The sequence below is a fragment of the Pinus tabuliformis genome, chromosome J, assembly GCF_031772625.1.
Source record: "Pinus tabuliformis cultivar Carrire ecotype Pingquan chromosome J, CPIR1, whole genome shotgun sequence".
NCBI classification, from domain to species: domain Eukaryota; kingdom Viridiplantae; phylum Streptophyta; class Pinopsida; order Pinales; family Pinaceae; genus Pinus; species Pinus tabuliformis.
In genome coordinates, this window is record NC_142295.1 from 64,934,555 (window position 1) to 64,950,404 (window position 15,850).

The 15,850-nt window shown below is 33.2% G+C and overlaps 1 protein-coding gene across 1 annotated transcript in view; it reads right to left on the minus strand.

The window, feature by feature from the left end:
• LOC149225523 (protein SMAX1-LIKE 3-like) overlaps window positions 1-14,481 on the minus strand; it is a 29,093-nt gene extending 14,612 nt beyond the window's left edge. The window contains exon 1 of the mRNA XM_089377118.1: window positions 12,444-14,481. Within this exon, the coding sequence (XP_089233244.1) occupies window positions 12,444-13,735 (1,292 nt within the window). The 5' untranslated portion in view covers window positions 13,736-14,481. The remainder of the gene's footprint in view (window positions 1-12,443) is intronic.
• Window positions 14,482-15,850: the final 1,369 nt, after the last annotated feature.

The following is a 15,850-nucleotide window of genomic DNA, read 5'->3' on the forward strand; positions in this document are numbered from 1 at the left end:
GTTTAATAATACTTTTGTTAAATAGTAACCCTACATATTACATTTGTTTAATGTATATAACTGAGAAGTTTTGATAAAGTTTAATTAAAGTATTTATAATCGTGTGAGAAACTGTTCTTCACCAGGAGTGATATGCATTAGCTCAAGACTACAACTCTCAGCCCTTCCCACGTCCGGGGCGCGGGTGGTGCTCCTTACGGCTGTGTCAACCTGTGGTCGAGGGGTTTTGACATGCCCCTGTAAAATCTATATACTAGTTGGTGCAATAGATAATGTCTTATGGGATTAAAACTGCCATTTTAGAGGTCTGGTCCTCTTCTTTTAATAGTTTACAAACATGGCACTCTCTTGTTCGAATGTTCAGAATGGAGATGCAGCCCGTAAACCCCGGACAGTTCAGCGTCGCGCCTGTGAAAGTTCGTAGAGATCTCTGATGGGTTATTTTTGAAGGTTGATAGGTGTTTTTATTTTGAGAAATTAAAGGACGGCCGAAGAATAGGAGAATAAGATCGTCGTGTCCCTTTTTGAGCCTCCGTCTCATGCGGCCACCTCTTCACCACCTTCGGGCTTTGGCTACCGCCTTGCACTCTCCTCCCGCCTGTCACCTCTCGATCACCTGCTGCCGCAGGCCTTGCAGTTTTCCAGCAGTTTTCTCCCACGGTGGTCCCTTAAGTTTCCTCCGCCGCAATCGTTGCACACTAAATCATATAAGTGCAATTGTTTGTATCGGGTTCGGGATCTCTAAGCGATCTCTAAGCGCGTCAGAAAATGTTCTTCTCACCCTGAATGACATGCATTAGCTCAAGACTGCAACTCTCGACCCTCCCAAGTTCTATGAGTGGGTGGGTAGTGATTTTGGTATTTTTTAGGGTATATTTAATAATATTTTAAAATGTAATGAACAAGAGAGAAGTTAATTGTTTGATTTATGTTTGTAAAATTTTTAATTTTATTTATTTTGTATATAGTAGCTACAATGTTTGATAGGGTATTTTTATTTCGATTGCTGATTCGCTGAATATTTGGTAATCAGAGGGACTTGGGGTGGAATAATTTACCACTGACGCCTATGTCTTCCATCTGATTACCTATTCAACTATCTGATTACTAATATTCAGCGAATCAACAATCTAGATAAGTTCAGAGTGTTTGATATGGCCAAAACATTAATTCCAAAACGGTAATCTTTATGGCTCTATTATTAGCCCATCAGATCAATATGAGGTGGTGGTGTGAGAGATAATTTTTTGTGTTATCCAAATTAAATTTAAATGTTGGTATGAGAGATATTCTTTTTTAGTGTTATTTGAATTAAATTTAAAGAATTTGAATGGAAAAATGATTCTTTTGGATAGTTTAATAAGGTTTCAAATTTGTTTGGAAAATTATGGAAATTTGACAGAATTTTAATAAAATCTGGCAGAAATTTTTATAAATCCAAGTTACAGTTGTCAAATTTTAAAATTTTGAGTAATCTAATTATTTTTGATAGTACTAAATCCAATTTCACCATTTAAAAAAACACAATTCAAACAAAAATAGTGTGAGATTCAATCTAACTTGACGCTCCCTGAAACCGTTTTATCACCGTTGAATTAACTGTCACCATCAACATCTTTCGTAATACTTGACGCCAAACAACTAACCAATTTATAAGACTGGTCTTTTCAATAATGTAGTAACATATCACTATCCCGTCCGGATGTTCAGAATAGAGATGCAACCCGCAAACCCTGGACAGTTGGGCTAGTAGTAAATGCTAAAACTGGAGCCTGTAAAAAAGTTCCTAGAGATCGCTGGTAGGAGGTTTTTCTCGGCTGAGAGGTCTTTTTATTTCGAAAAATTGAAAGACGACGAAGGATTGCACCATCAACTTGTCGCGTCCCTTTTTGATCTTGACCGTCCAATCTTCCCGTCAATCGAAGTTTGCTCTCCGTCTCCGGCCGCCACCTCCTAATAACCTTCGGCTAACGGCCTGCAGTCTCTTCCGCCCACCAACTCTGCTGCTATCAACCGTCACTTCCGGATCAACTTTTGCGGCAAACCCTGCAGTTTCCTCCTGCGGCCATCCCAGCAGTCTCTTCCCGCTGTCGTTCAACAGCCACGAGTTAAGTGGACTGTGGCTCCGATAATTTGTTAACGTTATAAATTTTTCAGCCACGTAGTTTGTGCGGAAGAAGAGAACGGCCAAGAGAGACGTTTCATGAGAAATTTGTGGAGCCGGATTACTCCAGCGATCGGGTATATTGAAATCTAAAACCTTTGAACGCCACGAGTTAAGTGGCTCCGCTACTTTGTTAACATTATAATTTTGTTGGCCATCGTAGTTTGTGCGGGAGAACCGAGATATATGTTACACGAGGAATTAGTGGGACCGGATTACACCAGCGATGGGGTATATTGAAATTTTAAACCTTAGTAATTTCAACAAATTTCTCTGCAAATAAGAAAAAAATTATGTTCCTTAAAAGAGAAAAACAGTATTATAATCAATCTTTTTGAAATTTCAAATAAGTGAAATTAGGTTCCTTAAAACCAAACAAACAGTTACGCTACGGGTTTCTGTTTGCCTCTGACTCGCCCCCATGGAATAAAAAATTCCCAGAATTCCTTACCTGCAGGCTAAGGCAACCAATGAAATACAATAATGGGATCAAAGTGCACTCATGCAGAAGATTTGGGTTTGGGTGGTGTTAAAATAATTTAATTACTCTAGTATGAGGAATTGGCTAAAATTAGAGAGTCAGTTAATTGAGTGTTAAGTCAAATTAATTTATAGTAAAATTTATAGTGTGTATTTGTATGTATTTTAAACAATTCACTAGTTAGAAAAAATTAAATACCCTTCACCTTATTTATTATAATCATCAAAATTTTATATAATTAAATTTTTGTATAATCAATCAATTTTGTGTGATAAATGGAAAAACAACCGCTAATATATTTTAGGTGAATTTTATGTTTAAACTTCTCGACCTTTCCAACATGTAAGAAATGGTCACTTTCATTTGGGTAAACATTGGACATATTTTACCCCTACATAATTAGGATTAAGAAACGACTCATTGTCACTTTCATTTTGGTAAACATTGGACATATTTTACCCATACATAATTAAGATTAAGAAACAATTGATTTCAGAACGTATCTGTATTCCGTGATGGAGATATTTATTATGCAGTTTTATATAGTTTACCTACAATTTAAATTTAGGATATTTTAGTGATGCTAGAGTTTTATAATTTAGGAAATCTAGGAAGTTTAGGACATATTAGTGATGCTAGAGTTCTATTATTAGTGATGCTGAAATTTAGGAAGTGTTAGTCATATATGTATGAGTTAAGATTAACCTAAGAATTTTGAATTTATTTAATCATATAACTTAAATCAATACAATTTAGTGAGTAACCACTCATCAAATTATACAACCCAAGAATTTTGAATTTATTTAATCATATAACTTCAATCAATTAAATCAATACAATTTGGTGAGTAACAACTCATCAAATTGTATTATTTTAGTTTATTTATTGGATTGGTATCATACCAGAGAAGTCGAAAAGTAAGAAAAATCAAATTAACACTGTGCCGTTTGCACATCAGCTTTTCACAACGGTCTGAACAGTCGTCATCACCATTTGGGAGTCGTGATTGGCCACTGGCTTGCAGGACAAATGTGTTTAAAGGGAAAGAGCCTCCATCGTTGCCATATCGATATCGGAAAGGTGTCATCAAACTCGGTCACAGCCGCTGCTGTCATGAACACCGCGCAAATCCAATTCCATTGATGCACTCGTTTAGTCGACAGACAGCATGAACGAAATTCGCCGAGGGTTTGTAAACTCGTTTGTTTTGCAGAATCCGCGCAGAAGAGAAGTCGTATCTCGTTGTTAGCAAAGCTCTAAAGCCAGCATACCAAAAGAGTGCGGCCAACCCTAGCCGCCGAAAGTCGGAGGTTTGCAGGTTTTATAAGTTATTCAAGAGCATGGAATCCATTAATGGTTCAGAAAGAATAACGGGTAAGTTGTATTCAACAGCGGTTAATTAAAAATAGGAACTATGTTTATTATATTTTTTTAAATGGTTTTTAATTAGTGTACTTAAAATAATTTAAAAAAAAATGTGATTGAGATTTCGAAGTTAGAAAGACAAAAAGGTTAAGAAAATATATAGAGATTAAAAAAGGGAAAATTGGTTTTATGTCCATTTCTTTGATACTAGCCGCACGAGTTGTAACTTATTGTTCAGGAAACACCGTTAATCAAAGGTCCAATGCTTTTTGTTTCAACATATTCGGCCATATCTTCCATATTCCATGTCGTTTTTTAGAGATGTTTGGAAGTTAAATGTTTAAACATATTCGGGGGCATATCTTCATTATTCCATGGCTTTTTTTTAGAGATATTTTGAAAATTAAAGAGAGTTAAGATAATAGTGAGAAATAAGGAAAGAAAATAAAGTAGGTAAATTTATTTTTCAAAGGTGTTTTTTATTGTTATTTTTGAAAGGTGACAGAAGTTTATTTTTAAGTTCTTATTTTCCATGAGGTCTTATTTTTATTTTTTTTAAGTAAAAACTATGAATATGGGGGATGAGAAGCAGATTAGGAATGGATGAATTATGGAACACTTTTTTTAGATTGGTATGTATTTGAGGATAAGAGCAAATATGATAGAGTAGCGTTTTCGGACATGCAACATGACTGGGATGATAGCATATTCAACAATTAGGTCTCGAGAAGGTTGGTACATTCTAGAGATGGCATATACCGAAAGGACGAGTAAGATTTAAATAAGCCACACAAAGTAGAGCAGTTATTAATGAAGTGCTCATTGTAACAGAAAGGACGAGTAAGATTTAAATAAACCACACAAAGTAGAGCAGTTATTAATGAAGTGCTCATTGTAAGAGGAAAAGCTGAAGATATGATACAATGAAATGCTCATTGTAATAGAAAAAAATGAAGATTTTGATATAGTAGTATAAATAATTGAAGATGTTATGAAAGAGTTTATTGAAACATATATTAAAATTGTTTTAAATAATAGAGTAAAGTCAGTTGAAGAAATTGTTGAAGAAAATAGTGACTATGTATGAGATGCAGTGTAGTAATATGGTAAAAGAAGTAAACCCAAGTGTATAGATGCACATGTCAAGGATAAAAAAATTAAGGTCACCTTTGTAGTAGCAAAAAAGGATGACAAAACAAATGAGTACAAAGGCTGATTGACCCCGAAGGGGATCTAGCCCCGTGGCCCACTAGCAAGGCCTAACCCCAGCCCGGTAGCCCACTAGCAAGGCCTAACCCCAAGGGCTTCAGGCAGAATGGACCCTGTGACGGATGAGTACAAAGGTCAATCGACCCCGAAGGGGGTTTAGCCCCGCGGCCCACTAGCAAGGCCTAACCCCAGCCCCACTACCCACTAGCAAGGCCTAACCCCAAGGGCTTCGAGCAGAATGGACCCTGTGACCTCTCGAACGATGAGGCACTAATTTTGATCAACTGAGCTAACCCTTGGGGCTTAGTGAATGTTGAAATTTATTATAAGATTTAGTTAGTTTTTCTTACAAAGTAGCTTGTAACCTTTAAGTATAATAAAAACAAAAGTGGTTATTGAAAAACTACCATAGCTACATCACAAGATGAAATAGGAAAGATAAAGGTATTTATAAAAGTTGTTGGAAGTATTGCAATTGTAGAAAAGAAATTGAAAGGAAATATAGATGATGTTTTTTATCTTATAAAATTTGATGAAGAAATAACACAAATAAGATAAGGACATATTGAAGGTGACTACCAAAGTAAAACTAAATAATTAGAAGAGATATGTTTGAAGCAAAAAGAAGAAAAATATTATATTATATAGTAAAACAAGTTTTCGACTTTATCTCAAGTCTTGTAAGACTAGCTTAGACTTAGACGAGCAATCATTTACTGTCGTAATTAATTAAGGGGAATGTTGGAGTAAGTGTTGGAGATAATTAATCCATTACACAATATGTAGATTCAGACAATTTACATATAACATGATACGGAGTGTTACTCACGTATGTGTGAGCTCACATTAGTATATCTATTTTTACTAGTTTTAAATATATTTATTCCTTGTGAGTTACTTATATTTATCTATTAATAGTTCGCTTGGGGTAGGTCAATTGGCAATCGCAGATACGGGTGAGAAGATGGACATGATGAAGGTGTAGTCCTACCAAAATTACAAAAAATTAAATATTTATCTATTAATCTATACATAAGTAGTACAGAAATCACTAATACAGATTTAGTGTTACCAAGGGTTAGTGTGTTATTCACCCATTAATGTCTGGGGTTGTATATGCCCACCAATACAGATTTAGTGTTACCAAAGGTTAGTGTGTTATTCACCCATTAATATCTGGGGTTGTATATGTCCAACGTTGAATTTAAGCAAGTACATTATGCTATTGAGTTGGATTTAAACAAATACATCATCATAATTATATTGTTAAGTTAGATTTAAGCAAGTCGATCATCATACCGTTGGATTTAACATGCAGAGCGGATTGAATCTAGACATGCCGAGCCCAGTGATGACTTGAAAAAGTTTCATAAATCTAAACAATAAGCACCGCCATAGCCCATAACAATGTGAGAGAAACATCCGAATTGAGGTATAAAATAAGGTTTCACATATAACCTAATTTCAAAATAATTATCATTATACTAAATAAATTATTTAAATATTCCATAATTAACTAACACTAACGGCTCAATAGCCAATAAAAGAAAAAACCAAATTATTAAATAGAATTTTTAAAAGAGAGGATATTAAAGCAACCAAAATTGCTTTAAAAAATTCATTGTGCATTTAACCACAAACTTCCTAGTACAACCAACGGTTCCATGTGCTTTGAGACTATTAGCTAATACATTTACTCGTATTGTACGACAATGAATGGTTCCATGGGCTTTGAAACTATAAGTGAATATACTCATTTTAATAATTCAGATTATAATATTTAAGGGAGGAAAAAAATAAAGAATAATGGAATATAAAGAATTAATAGTAATTATTATATATAAGAATGTTAAAATTATATAAATATAGTATTAAAGAGGTAAAGAATTGGAATGAAGAATTAATCTTATATATTTTTTTAAATTAAAAATGAAAAAATAATAAGAATAATATGAAAATTAATTAAAACATAGAGATAAATAGAAGTAAGAATATGATAACTATATAAAATATATTTAAAATTTGATTTTATGAAGAATTAATCATGGGAAAGTTTATTAAAATAAAAGAGGAATTAGTTTTTTTTTTTTGGATAAAGTAAAATATTGGTAGTTGGATTAAGTTAAATAGAAATTTGTATATGGAATATTGATTATTTATATATAATTATTGTAAATGTTTTATGGTGATCTTTTAATAATTTTGATATGATTTTTACTTTAGAAATTTGAGAATGTGAAAATAAATAAATAAAAAATTGAAATATTGGAATTATGTCAAACATCCAAATTTACAAATCTTTATATGGATCTTTTAATGTTATAAAATATAGCTATTATTTCAACTAATATAATAATAAATCATTTTTATAGATTGAAGAGAATAGAGGTTAAGAAATGATTTCATTTTTTCATTTTTTTTTTTTATTTAGAAGAAATAGAAGTTTGGTGAAAACTTTTAATATTAATAAAGGTTATCTATAATCAACTATATTTGTAAAAGGTAGAGATGTCATGGAGTTTGAATAATTTGATATAAAGGGAGTAAGAGAGAGCTTTGATATTTTTGTAGTGGTATATTGAATTTTACTATTATGATATGATATATATGTATGATATGATATATATGGGAAATAAAATAAGATTTAAAGATAAAAAATTATTTAATAGTAAAATAAGAAGCAATTTATTAAACATAAAATTTTAAGATTACAATTACGTTAAGAGAATCTTTTTATATGTCCATTTCATTTTCCCTTATTTTAGTGGTTAAAATTGAAGAAAAAAAACAATTGAAAATCATACACATAGTTTGAACCACCAAAACATATATGTGAGAAAAACAACAATTTAGAATGTGACATGGCTTATTTCTTGCCAAGAAATGAATATGATTTGAAAAAAAAGAATTGATACACATAAAAAAAATAAAATAGATAGAATATAATATATCTATTTATGTTGGTAAGAAATTCTCTAAGATTATGAGACCAAGAATCACATAGATCACATTATATAATTTTAATATCATTATCTCAAGGATGTCTCAAGATAAAATATAATCATTTCAAGGTATATTTAAACATCCTTAATATAACTTAATTTGTTTGAATAGAAAACTCAACCTACCATGTAAGCTACTCAATTGTTCATGGGATTTGGGAGCTTTTGTCCTCATACATAGCTAACATTGCATATCACATACATCTCATCATGAGTTTTCCTTGTTTGCAAAGTAAACATAGGGGTTCATTTTTATTTATATACTTTTCATCTCCTTGTTTCATCTACTCCAAACAAGAAATTAGCTTGAATTGACACATTAAATGTTTGTTATGTATAAATATTCCTTCGCGAGAGTATTGTTGTTATTTGTAAGTGATCATTGGGTTATCTCAAAAAGATAGGATCTCATTGTCTCACTATGATCTTGCCATTTTTTTATCACCCTCTTTTGTATGGTCACCCCTTTTTAAATCTCTTTAACATGTAATAACACTTATCTCAAGATGCAATTTATTTTCATAATAAACATAATAAATTGATACAACCCTTTTAAAGTGGCATGATTTATTTAATGATTAATGCACATCAATCCTCAAAACACAACTACCTAATAATATAAATGAAAAACATGTTAGATGAATGAAGGAAAATATTATATGCAAAATAAGAAGAATTCTTTTAATTAATTAGTTTATACAATAACATATCATCCAATCTTTTTTTTAAAACAACTACATTTACAAAATATACGATGCTCATGGTTTAACAACTAAAAGAGGAAAATAAGGAGATGTGCCTCATGGTTTAAAAACTAAAATGAGCAAAGAGGGAGATGTGCCTCATAGTTTAAAAACTTTAATGAACAGAGAGAGATATGCCTTTGTTTGCATGCATTTTTGAAAAATCCATTTAAACAAAGATAACATATATTATGGTTTTCTAATAAATTAAAAAATTAGGAAATTGGCACTTATTGAAAATGTTGGTGATATAAATAACAAGATTGTTACATAATCATAAGATTTATTAGTGTTTTTTGCAGGATATTTGAGAACATTTTAGAGAGAGAAAATATATAAGATCAAGAAAACAATGTCAAAGCTTTTTTTCAAGTTGGCTTTAATCTAGTATCTCAATTATTGACCATGAAGTAACACTTAGAGAAAGTATGAGGGAATGGTCATTAAAATTTATTTATTTTTTCCATTTATTTTTTTAATTCTTTGATATAGTCTTAAAAAAATATTTTTTATTTTCCTTCTTTTTTTTAATTCTTTGATATGATCTTAAAAATACTTTAGAGAAAAATGGAGAAAGTAGAATTCTAGTTAAGTGGAGAAAAGATTCTTTATTTGTATATAAGAATGTTATTGCAAAATTGGTGGTACTATAAATAAAATAAATGGAAGTCATAAAGACATGAAACAAGGTTATCCCCTTTACTTAACAATATTTCAATTATTTATACATCAATTAGAAGATTGGATAAAAATGATTTGGAAGGATGAATAGACATAGTGTGATGTGTTATTATTGTTAATTTATATTTATGATGTAGATTTATGGGAAAAAGTGATGATGGTCTCCAAAGAAAATCTTGATACTAAAAAAAGTAATGAAGAACATAATGAGAAAATGAGATTTTATAAACTTGAAATCGACCTATTATCTATTTATCATATTAGTGTTTCCAAGTAAAAAATAACTCCGTAAGGAAAATCTAAAAGTGACAAGAATGATCATACATAGATTGTAAACATGGAGAAATTGAGGATTAAGACTATGTTAACATTTAAAACAACTAGGTGAAAATATTTAAAGCAATACCCATGTTTATATTTACTTTGGAAAAAAAGAAAAGTTTCAAAAACAAAAAAAAGCATTTGATGATACATTTTTTATGAATGTATAGACAAGTAAAATAAAAATATTTAATTAAACAAGAATATTTGAGTAATTTGCATAATTTATTAAGTTTAATTATACTATATAAAGAAGTTTATTTATTAATAATACTTAAAACATTATGTTAAAAATCATATATATATATATATATATATGAGATAATGTCTATTGTTAATACATTTCTTAGATTAAGATTTTATTTAGAAACATCATGAACACAAATCCAATCATATTAAAAGTTGGTGTGACTTAAATAAAATGAGTTTGAAAACTTGTATACCTTTCAATCACAACTTTTTACCTCACAAACTAATTTAATAAAATATGTTAGCCCATCCATATATATATATATAGTGATAATTATATATATATATAGATAATGATAATTATAAAAAAATTAATTAAACATAACAAAATTAATTTAAAATATGCTAACCTCTATATATATAATATATATATATATAAAAAAACAATGAGTATAGATTAATTAATGAAATTCTTATTTTTGGTTAAATCACTTTTTATATAAAAAATAAAGATTTAAACCTTACTTATACCTTTTCTGGAAAGAAACGGTATATAAATATCCAGAAATTATAAAAATACAAATGTAGTAACCAGGAAAGCATATAAAGACTTCTCCATATTGTCGATTCCAGGAAAGTATATAAATACTTTAGACCTCAAAATTGTCAATTGAGGAAAAATAAAATCTATAGAATAAAGTGTCCCTCATTCAAACTAAGTAGGAGTAACTTATCAAAAATCACTATAAATACATATAAATAGATTTAAAAAAAAACAACTTCTGAAATTCACCCCTCTGCCATCCAACGTTACTACTATTATTATACCTGGGTGACATCAATACATAGTCTTAATAAAATTTGAAATTCACATCTCCGCCATCAAACTTTACTACGATTATAATTACCATTGTGACATCTCTACAATCAAACTTTACATTAGTGCTCATTGATATGGAGAAGATAGTAATGCTCCTTAGCTACTGATTGCTTTGATTGGTAGGGGTTCTTAGCCACCAGTTTTGGCAACTGATCATTTGTTTCGACTGGGCAATCAAAGTTTACTACTATTATTACCTCTGACGTCTCTACATTCAAACTTGACATTACTGCTCAGTGATTTGGTGTAGTTAGTAATGCTTCTTAGCTACTGACTGCTTTGATTGGTATGGGTTACAGGGGACCAGTTCTGCTCTCTGATTTGATTCAACTGGGTAATCGGTCACACGTTAGTTCTGCTTGGTTTTAGAGGCCAATTAAAGCATACGTGCAATTGAATTTCGACCTTTAGTTACCAGTCGCAAACTGTTAAAAGTAATCGACTATTGTCTTGGGGTAAAGCTTCCAATTAATAACAGTTTTTCTTGGAGAACCGATTTGCAGCATAATATAAGGAAACAGAAGATGAGTTGGGCTCCCGTGGGATTGGAGCATAATATGCAGAAACAGAAGATAGCTCATGTGGGGCTTTCGCGGGGGTGCAGTCTTCAATTAGGAGATAGGATTTAATTTAGTGGGAGGGTTAGGGTTAGAGATAATAGAGAAATGAAGATTCTAGATTGTATAACTTTCAAGACTGCGATAGCGGGATTTTGTAATGTAAAGATAAGGTGGAATTGTATAACTTTCAAGTTTGTGATAGTGGGATTTTGTTAAGGAAAGATAAAGTGGAATTGTATAACTTTCAAGATTGTGATAGTGGGATTTTGTTATGTAAATATAAAGTGGAATTGTGTAGAATTTTTATCCTCTGCTATGTTTATGGAATTTACCTATCCATTGTTTTGTTTAATGAATTTACCTATCCATTGTTATATAATGGGACTCTATCATATTATGTGGTGTTAGCCTGAATTAATAAAAGACTCTCATTAAGAGAGTTCTGCTATTTTCTCTGTTGTCTGTTTATTTATTTGGGAACTCGCTTAGTAGTTTACAAAGAAGTAGGGTTTCAGGTTATTTATTTGGTAACTCACTTAGTAGTTTACAAAGAAGTAAGGTTCTAGGATAAGTGAAGGATTTTGTCACCTTAACTATGAATATTGATCTTTGCACTAAGAAAAAGATGAATCTTTACCAGTTAATTAGTATATGTCGTATTGTTCGCAAAAAATTGTTTGGGCCTTATAGATCAACCTCTGAAGCAAAAACATTCGAATGAAATCAACCTCAAGTAACAGGTCTCAATATCCAATAGATTATCGTGTGGGAATGCGTTTTCTATTGTAGGAGAAATCTGATCAACAATGAAAATATTGAAGGAGGCATAAGAATTCTTGTTTTCATACCTGGAGAAGAGAGTCAGGCTGAGACCTCCCGCTGGAACAGTTAGTGTTTGCAGTCCCCACTCAGACTCGAGAGATGGCCGCCTTGTATTACAACGCATGTAGGTCTGATATGTTGCAGTGCCGAGCAACCAGAGATGATCACCATAACGACCCAACATCCTTCCGACCTCCTTCACAACGTGCCCAACAGGAGAATACCAATACCGATTCCGAGAATCCATTCTAAATTCCTCCCTCTCATGGTTTTCAAGCGTCCATCCCAGATCTCCCACATAAACGATACAATTAGTTCCATGATCATGGAAGCTCGCGATAGTTCTACTCAGCTCTGCAAGCTGCATCTCAACCTCATCCCAAAACCCCGAAAACTGAGGGATAATAAACCGAACGTTCTTCAAAGCTTCGGGTACGTTTCCAGATTCAACGCGCACCATGAGTTCTCTCACAATACTCTCAGTATAAAGCTCCTCCTCTCCTACAACAACCATGCTTTTTCTTTTCTCGCCGAGAATTAATGACTGCACGAGAGACTCGGTATCCTTGCTTCTAGTTCCCTGTGAGTACAAGAATTCTGAGCTGCTCATAACAGATTTTTGTCTCGGAAAGCGCAAATCTGATGGTGTTTTCGGTTCTGGTTCTTGATGGCGGTGGAGAAATGTATAATTACTCCGGTCTTCAGCAGTGTTAGGTCTGATGATATTCTGTGATTCTGAAGATGATGAAACGGTGAATGGGAAGCCACTGGAATTAGTCCCCGCCATGGTCAGGGTTAGGGTCTCGGCCTCCACGTTTTTTTTAACATGGTCACTGTAAAAGCCGGCCTCCCGCATGACTCTGCTAACACTGGGGTCATCGAGAATTGATATGATAAGCTGCTCCATCTCGACCTTCACGCCCAACAGAGGCTGATGCTGTTGCTGCTCTATACATCCTCTCCGCTGGTGCGCCTGCGCTCTCTTCAGAGCCGCCACGAGTGCGTTGGACAGCGAAGCCGGTTGCCCTTGAACGGCCGCCGGCAGCCGGTTCAAGGCCACGTTGAAGCACAGCTCCAGCGCCCGGCATTGCAGAGACGAGGCCGAGGCCGAGGCTCCGCCGGGATGGGGAGCGCCATCCCAGGACTGCAAGCAGGCGCGACGTAGGAGACTCGAATCCGCCGTAAGCAACGTCGCTGCAACGTGCAGCGGCGTGGCCTGCGCGTGGCCCCGTCTCCTGGCTAACCCCACCGCGTTTCTCACCACGGTTGCGGCCGGCGCTGTGAGCGTCTGGTGCATCGAACAGCCCCCGGTTCTCATCTCCTAGGATCTTCAACAGATATGTAATTTATATATTTCTTTCAAACCCCTTCCAGTCTTCAACAATATACAAAACTACCAAACCCAGACTCCAGATAAACTCTATTCCCTTTGCTGAAATTGGGACAGATCCATTTTAAACCCGAATGTGTGAAACCGGGAGACTGATGAAAAAACTTTGTTATGGGCTGAGATTTATGGAGGAGTTTGAGATGTCAATACCAATTCTTGCCAATTCAAGTCCATTTCCTTCAGGGCTATTGCCAGTTCTGAGGTCATCTAGCAGTAGCTCTCTAATTGGGGGATTTTACCACTACTGGATCCGGTACGATCCTCGGTTCACCGGGAAGTAATATGGAGTTTCTATCAACTCTGGCCAACTAAAAACTTGGGTAAATGCAGAAAGAGGCCACTCCCCACAGTTTGTAAGGCACTTTCTCACTTGGAAATTTCTCAGATCTCAATCCTTAAAGGAAACTAACAGAAATCTATCTTAACCTCAGATTTGTTTTACCCCAAAGGTTTACAAGAACCTTACATGCCAATATCAATTTGTGCCCACAACAATTCTCACAATTTGCATCTTGGAACTCTTACAGTCACTTTGGCCAAAAACTCGCACATCCTCATCGGAATTACAGGCAGATCTGCCCACAGTCAGATAACTACATAGCTACTTTTCTTCCGGTGGCGTGCTGGATATGAGCACCGACTATAGTGCAAGCGTTCCTTTAAAGTGAGTGTCGTGGGTGTCACCTTCATAGCAAAAGAAAAACGACCACATCAGCGGAGACCTATGCCTAATGTCTTCCAAAAAATAGAACCGACGGTGAAATATGCTCTATCGCTGATTGCCACTTCTATATTTGTCTGGCTAGTTATCAAATTTGTCTGGCTTTCCAGTCGTGCTTAGTCCTGGGACCGCCAGTACCAACCGCCAACAAATACACGACGCGAGGACCCCGCTCATCCATTGCTGTGCTCAATCTTACCAATCACTTTTTTTCTCGGGTTGCCCTCCTCACATTCGTAATCCTGCTTTTCTCAGATATCGTGGGACAGACTACATTTTGCTCAAACAATGTTCTCTTCTGCGTTCATTCCTGTATTCCGCTAATTCCGAGGCTGAACCGAAAGTGTTCAGTGGTATATTTTATCGTTTATAGCATCGAGATTATCGAATTCTAAAGCCATTAATTATTTTGCATAACCAATACAAGCGCAGCCGGGATATACTTCTCACAGCGAGTGTTCTTGATTAGATTTATATATATATAATCTTATATATTTATTTATATTTATATAAATATTGTTGATTAGATTTATATGTATTTATTTATATTTATATAAATATTGTTGATTAGATTTATATGTAAAAGCTTATATATTTATTTATATATTTCGTGGACAATGAAGTGAATGGATATACACATAGCCATTAGTTTTAAAACCTAAAAATCCGTCGAAGGCTACTTTTGGATTGATGATTACGCAGGATACTGGAGTGCATTCCTGAAACTAAGTAAGTCCTATTTGTAATGTGATTCCAAGTGATAAAAGATATTTTTGTTGATTGAAAATTTTTTGTGTGATTACATTGATGGGATTTACATAAATTAAAACAAGTGATGCGACATGTCAAAGAATATTCGTGGTATACGTCTTTCAAATAGTATGATATTTGGTATTTAGGTAGGTTTAAAATAAATTTTGACAGGCTGATGTAAATATTTTCCATTGCAATACAAAAACAACCTACCAAATTATTGTATATTTCCATTGCACTGTAAAAACACCTTACCAAATAGTTGAATATACAAGTTTTATATATATATATATATATATATACAAAAAATAATTTATAAAAAACCAAATTACCAAATTATTGAACATATAGATATCTATACATATTATATAAAATAATTTATATTATCATTTAGACTCCAAATAATACGAATATAAAATATATAAAAGTTAACCATATTTTTAATGTATATTTCATTATATATTAAATTTTAATCAACTTCCATCTATATTATTCTTGTTACATTGTGAGGTGCTCAATCTAATATAAGGGAAATGTGTAATGTAAGTAAGTATGTCAACACTATATAT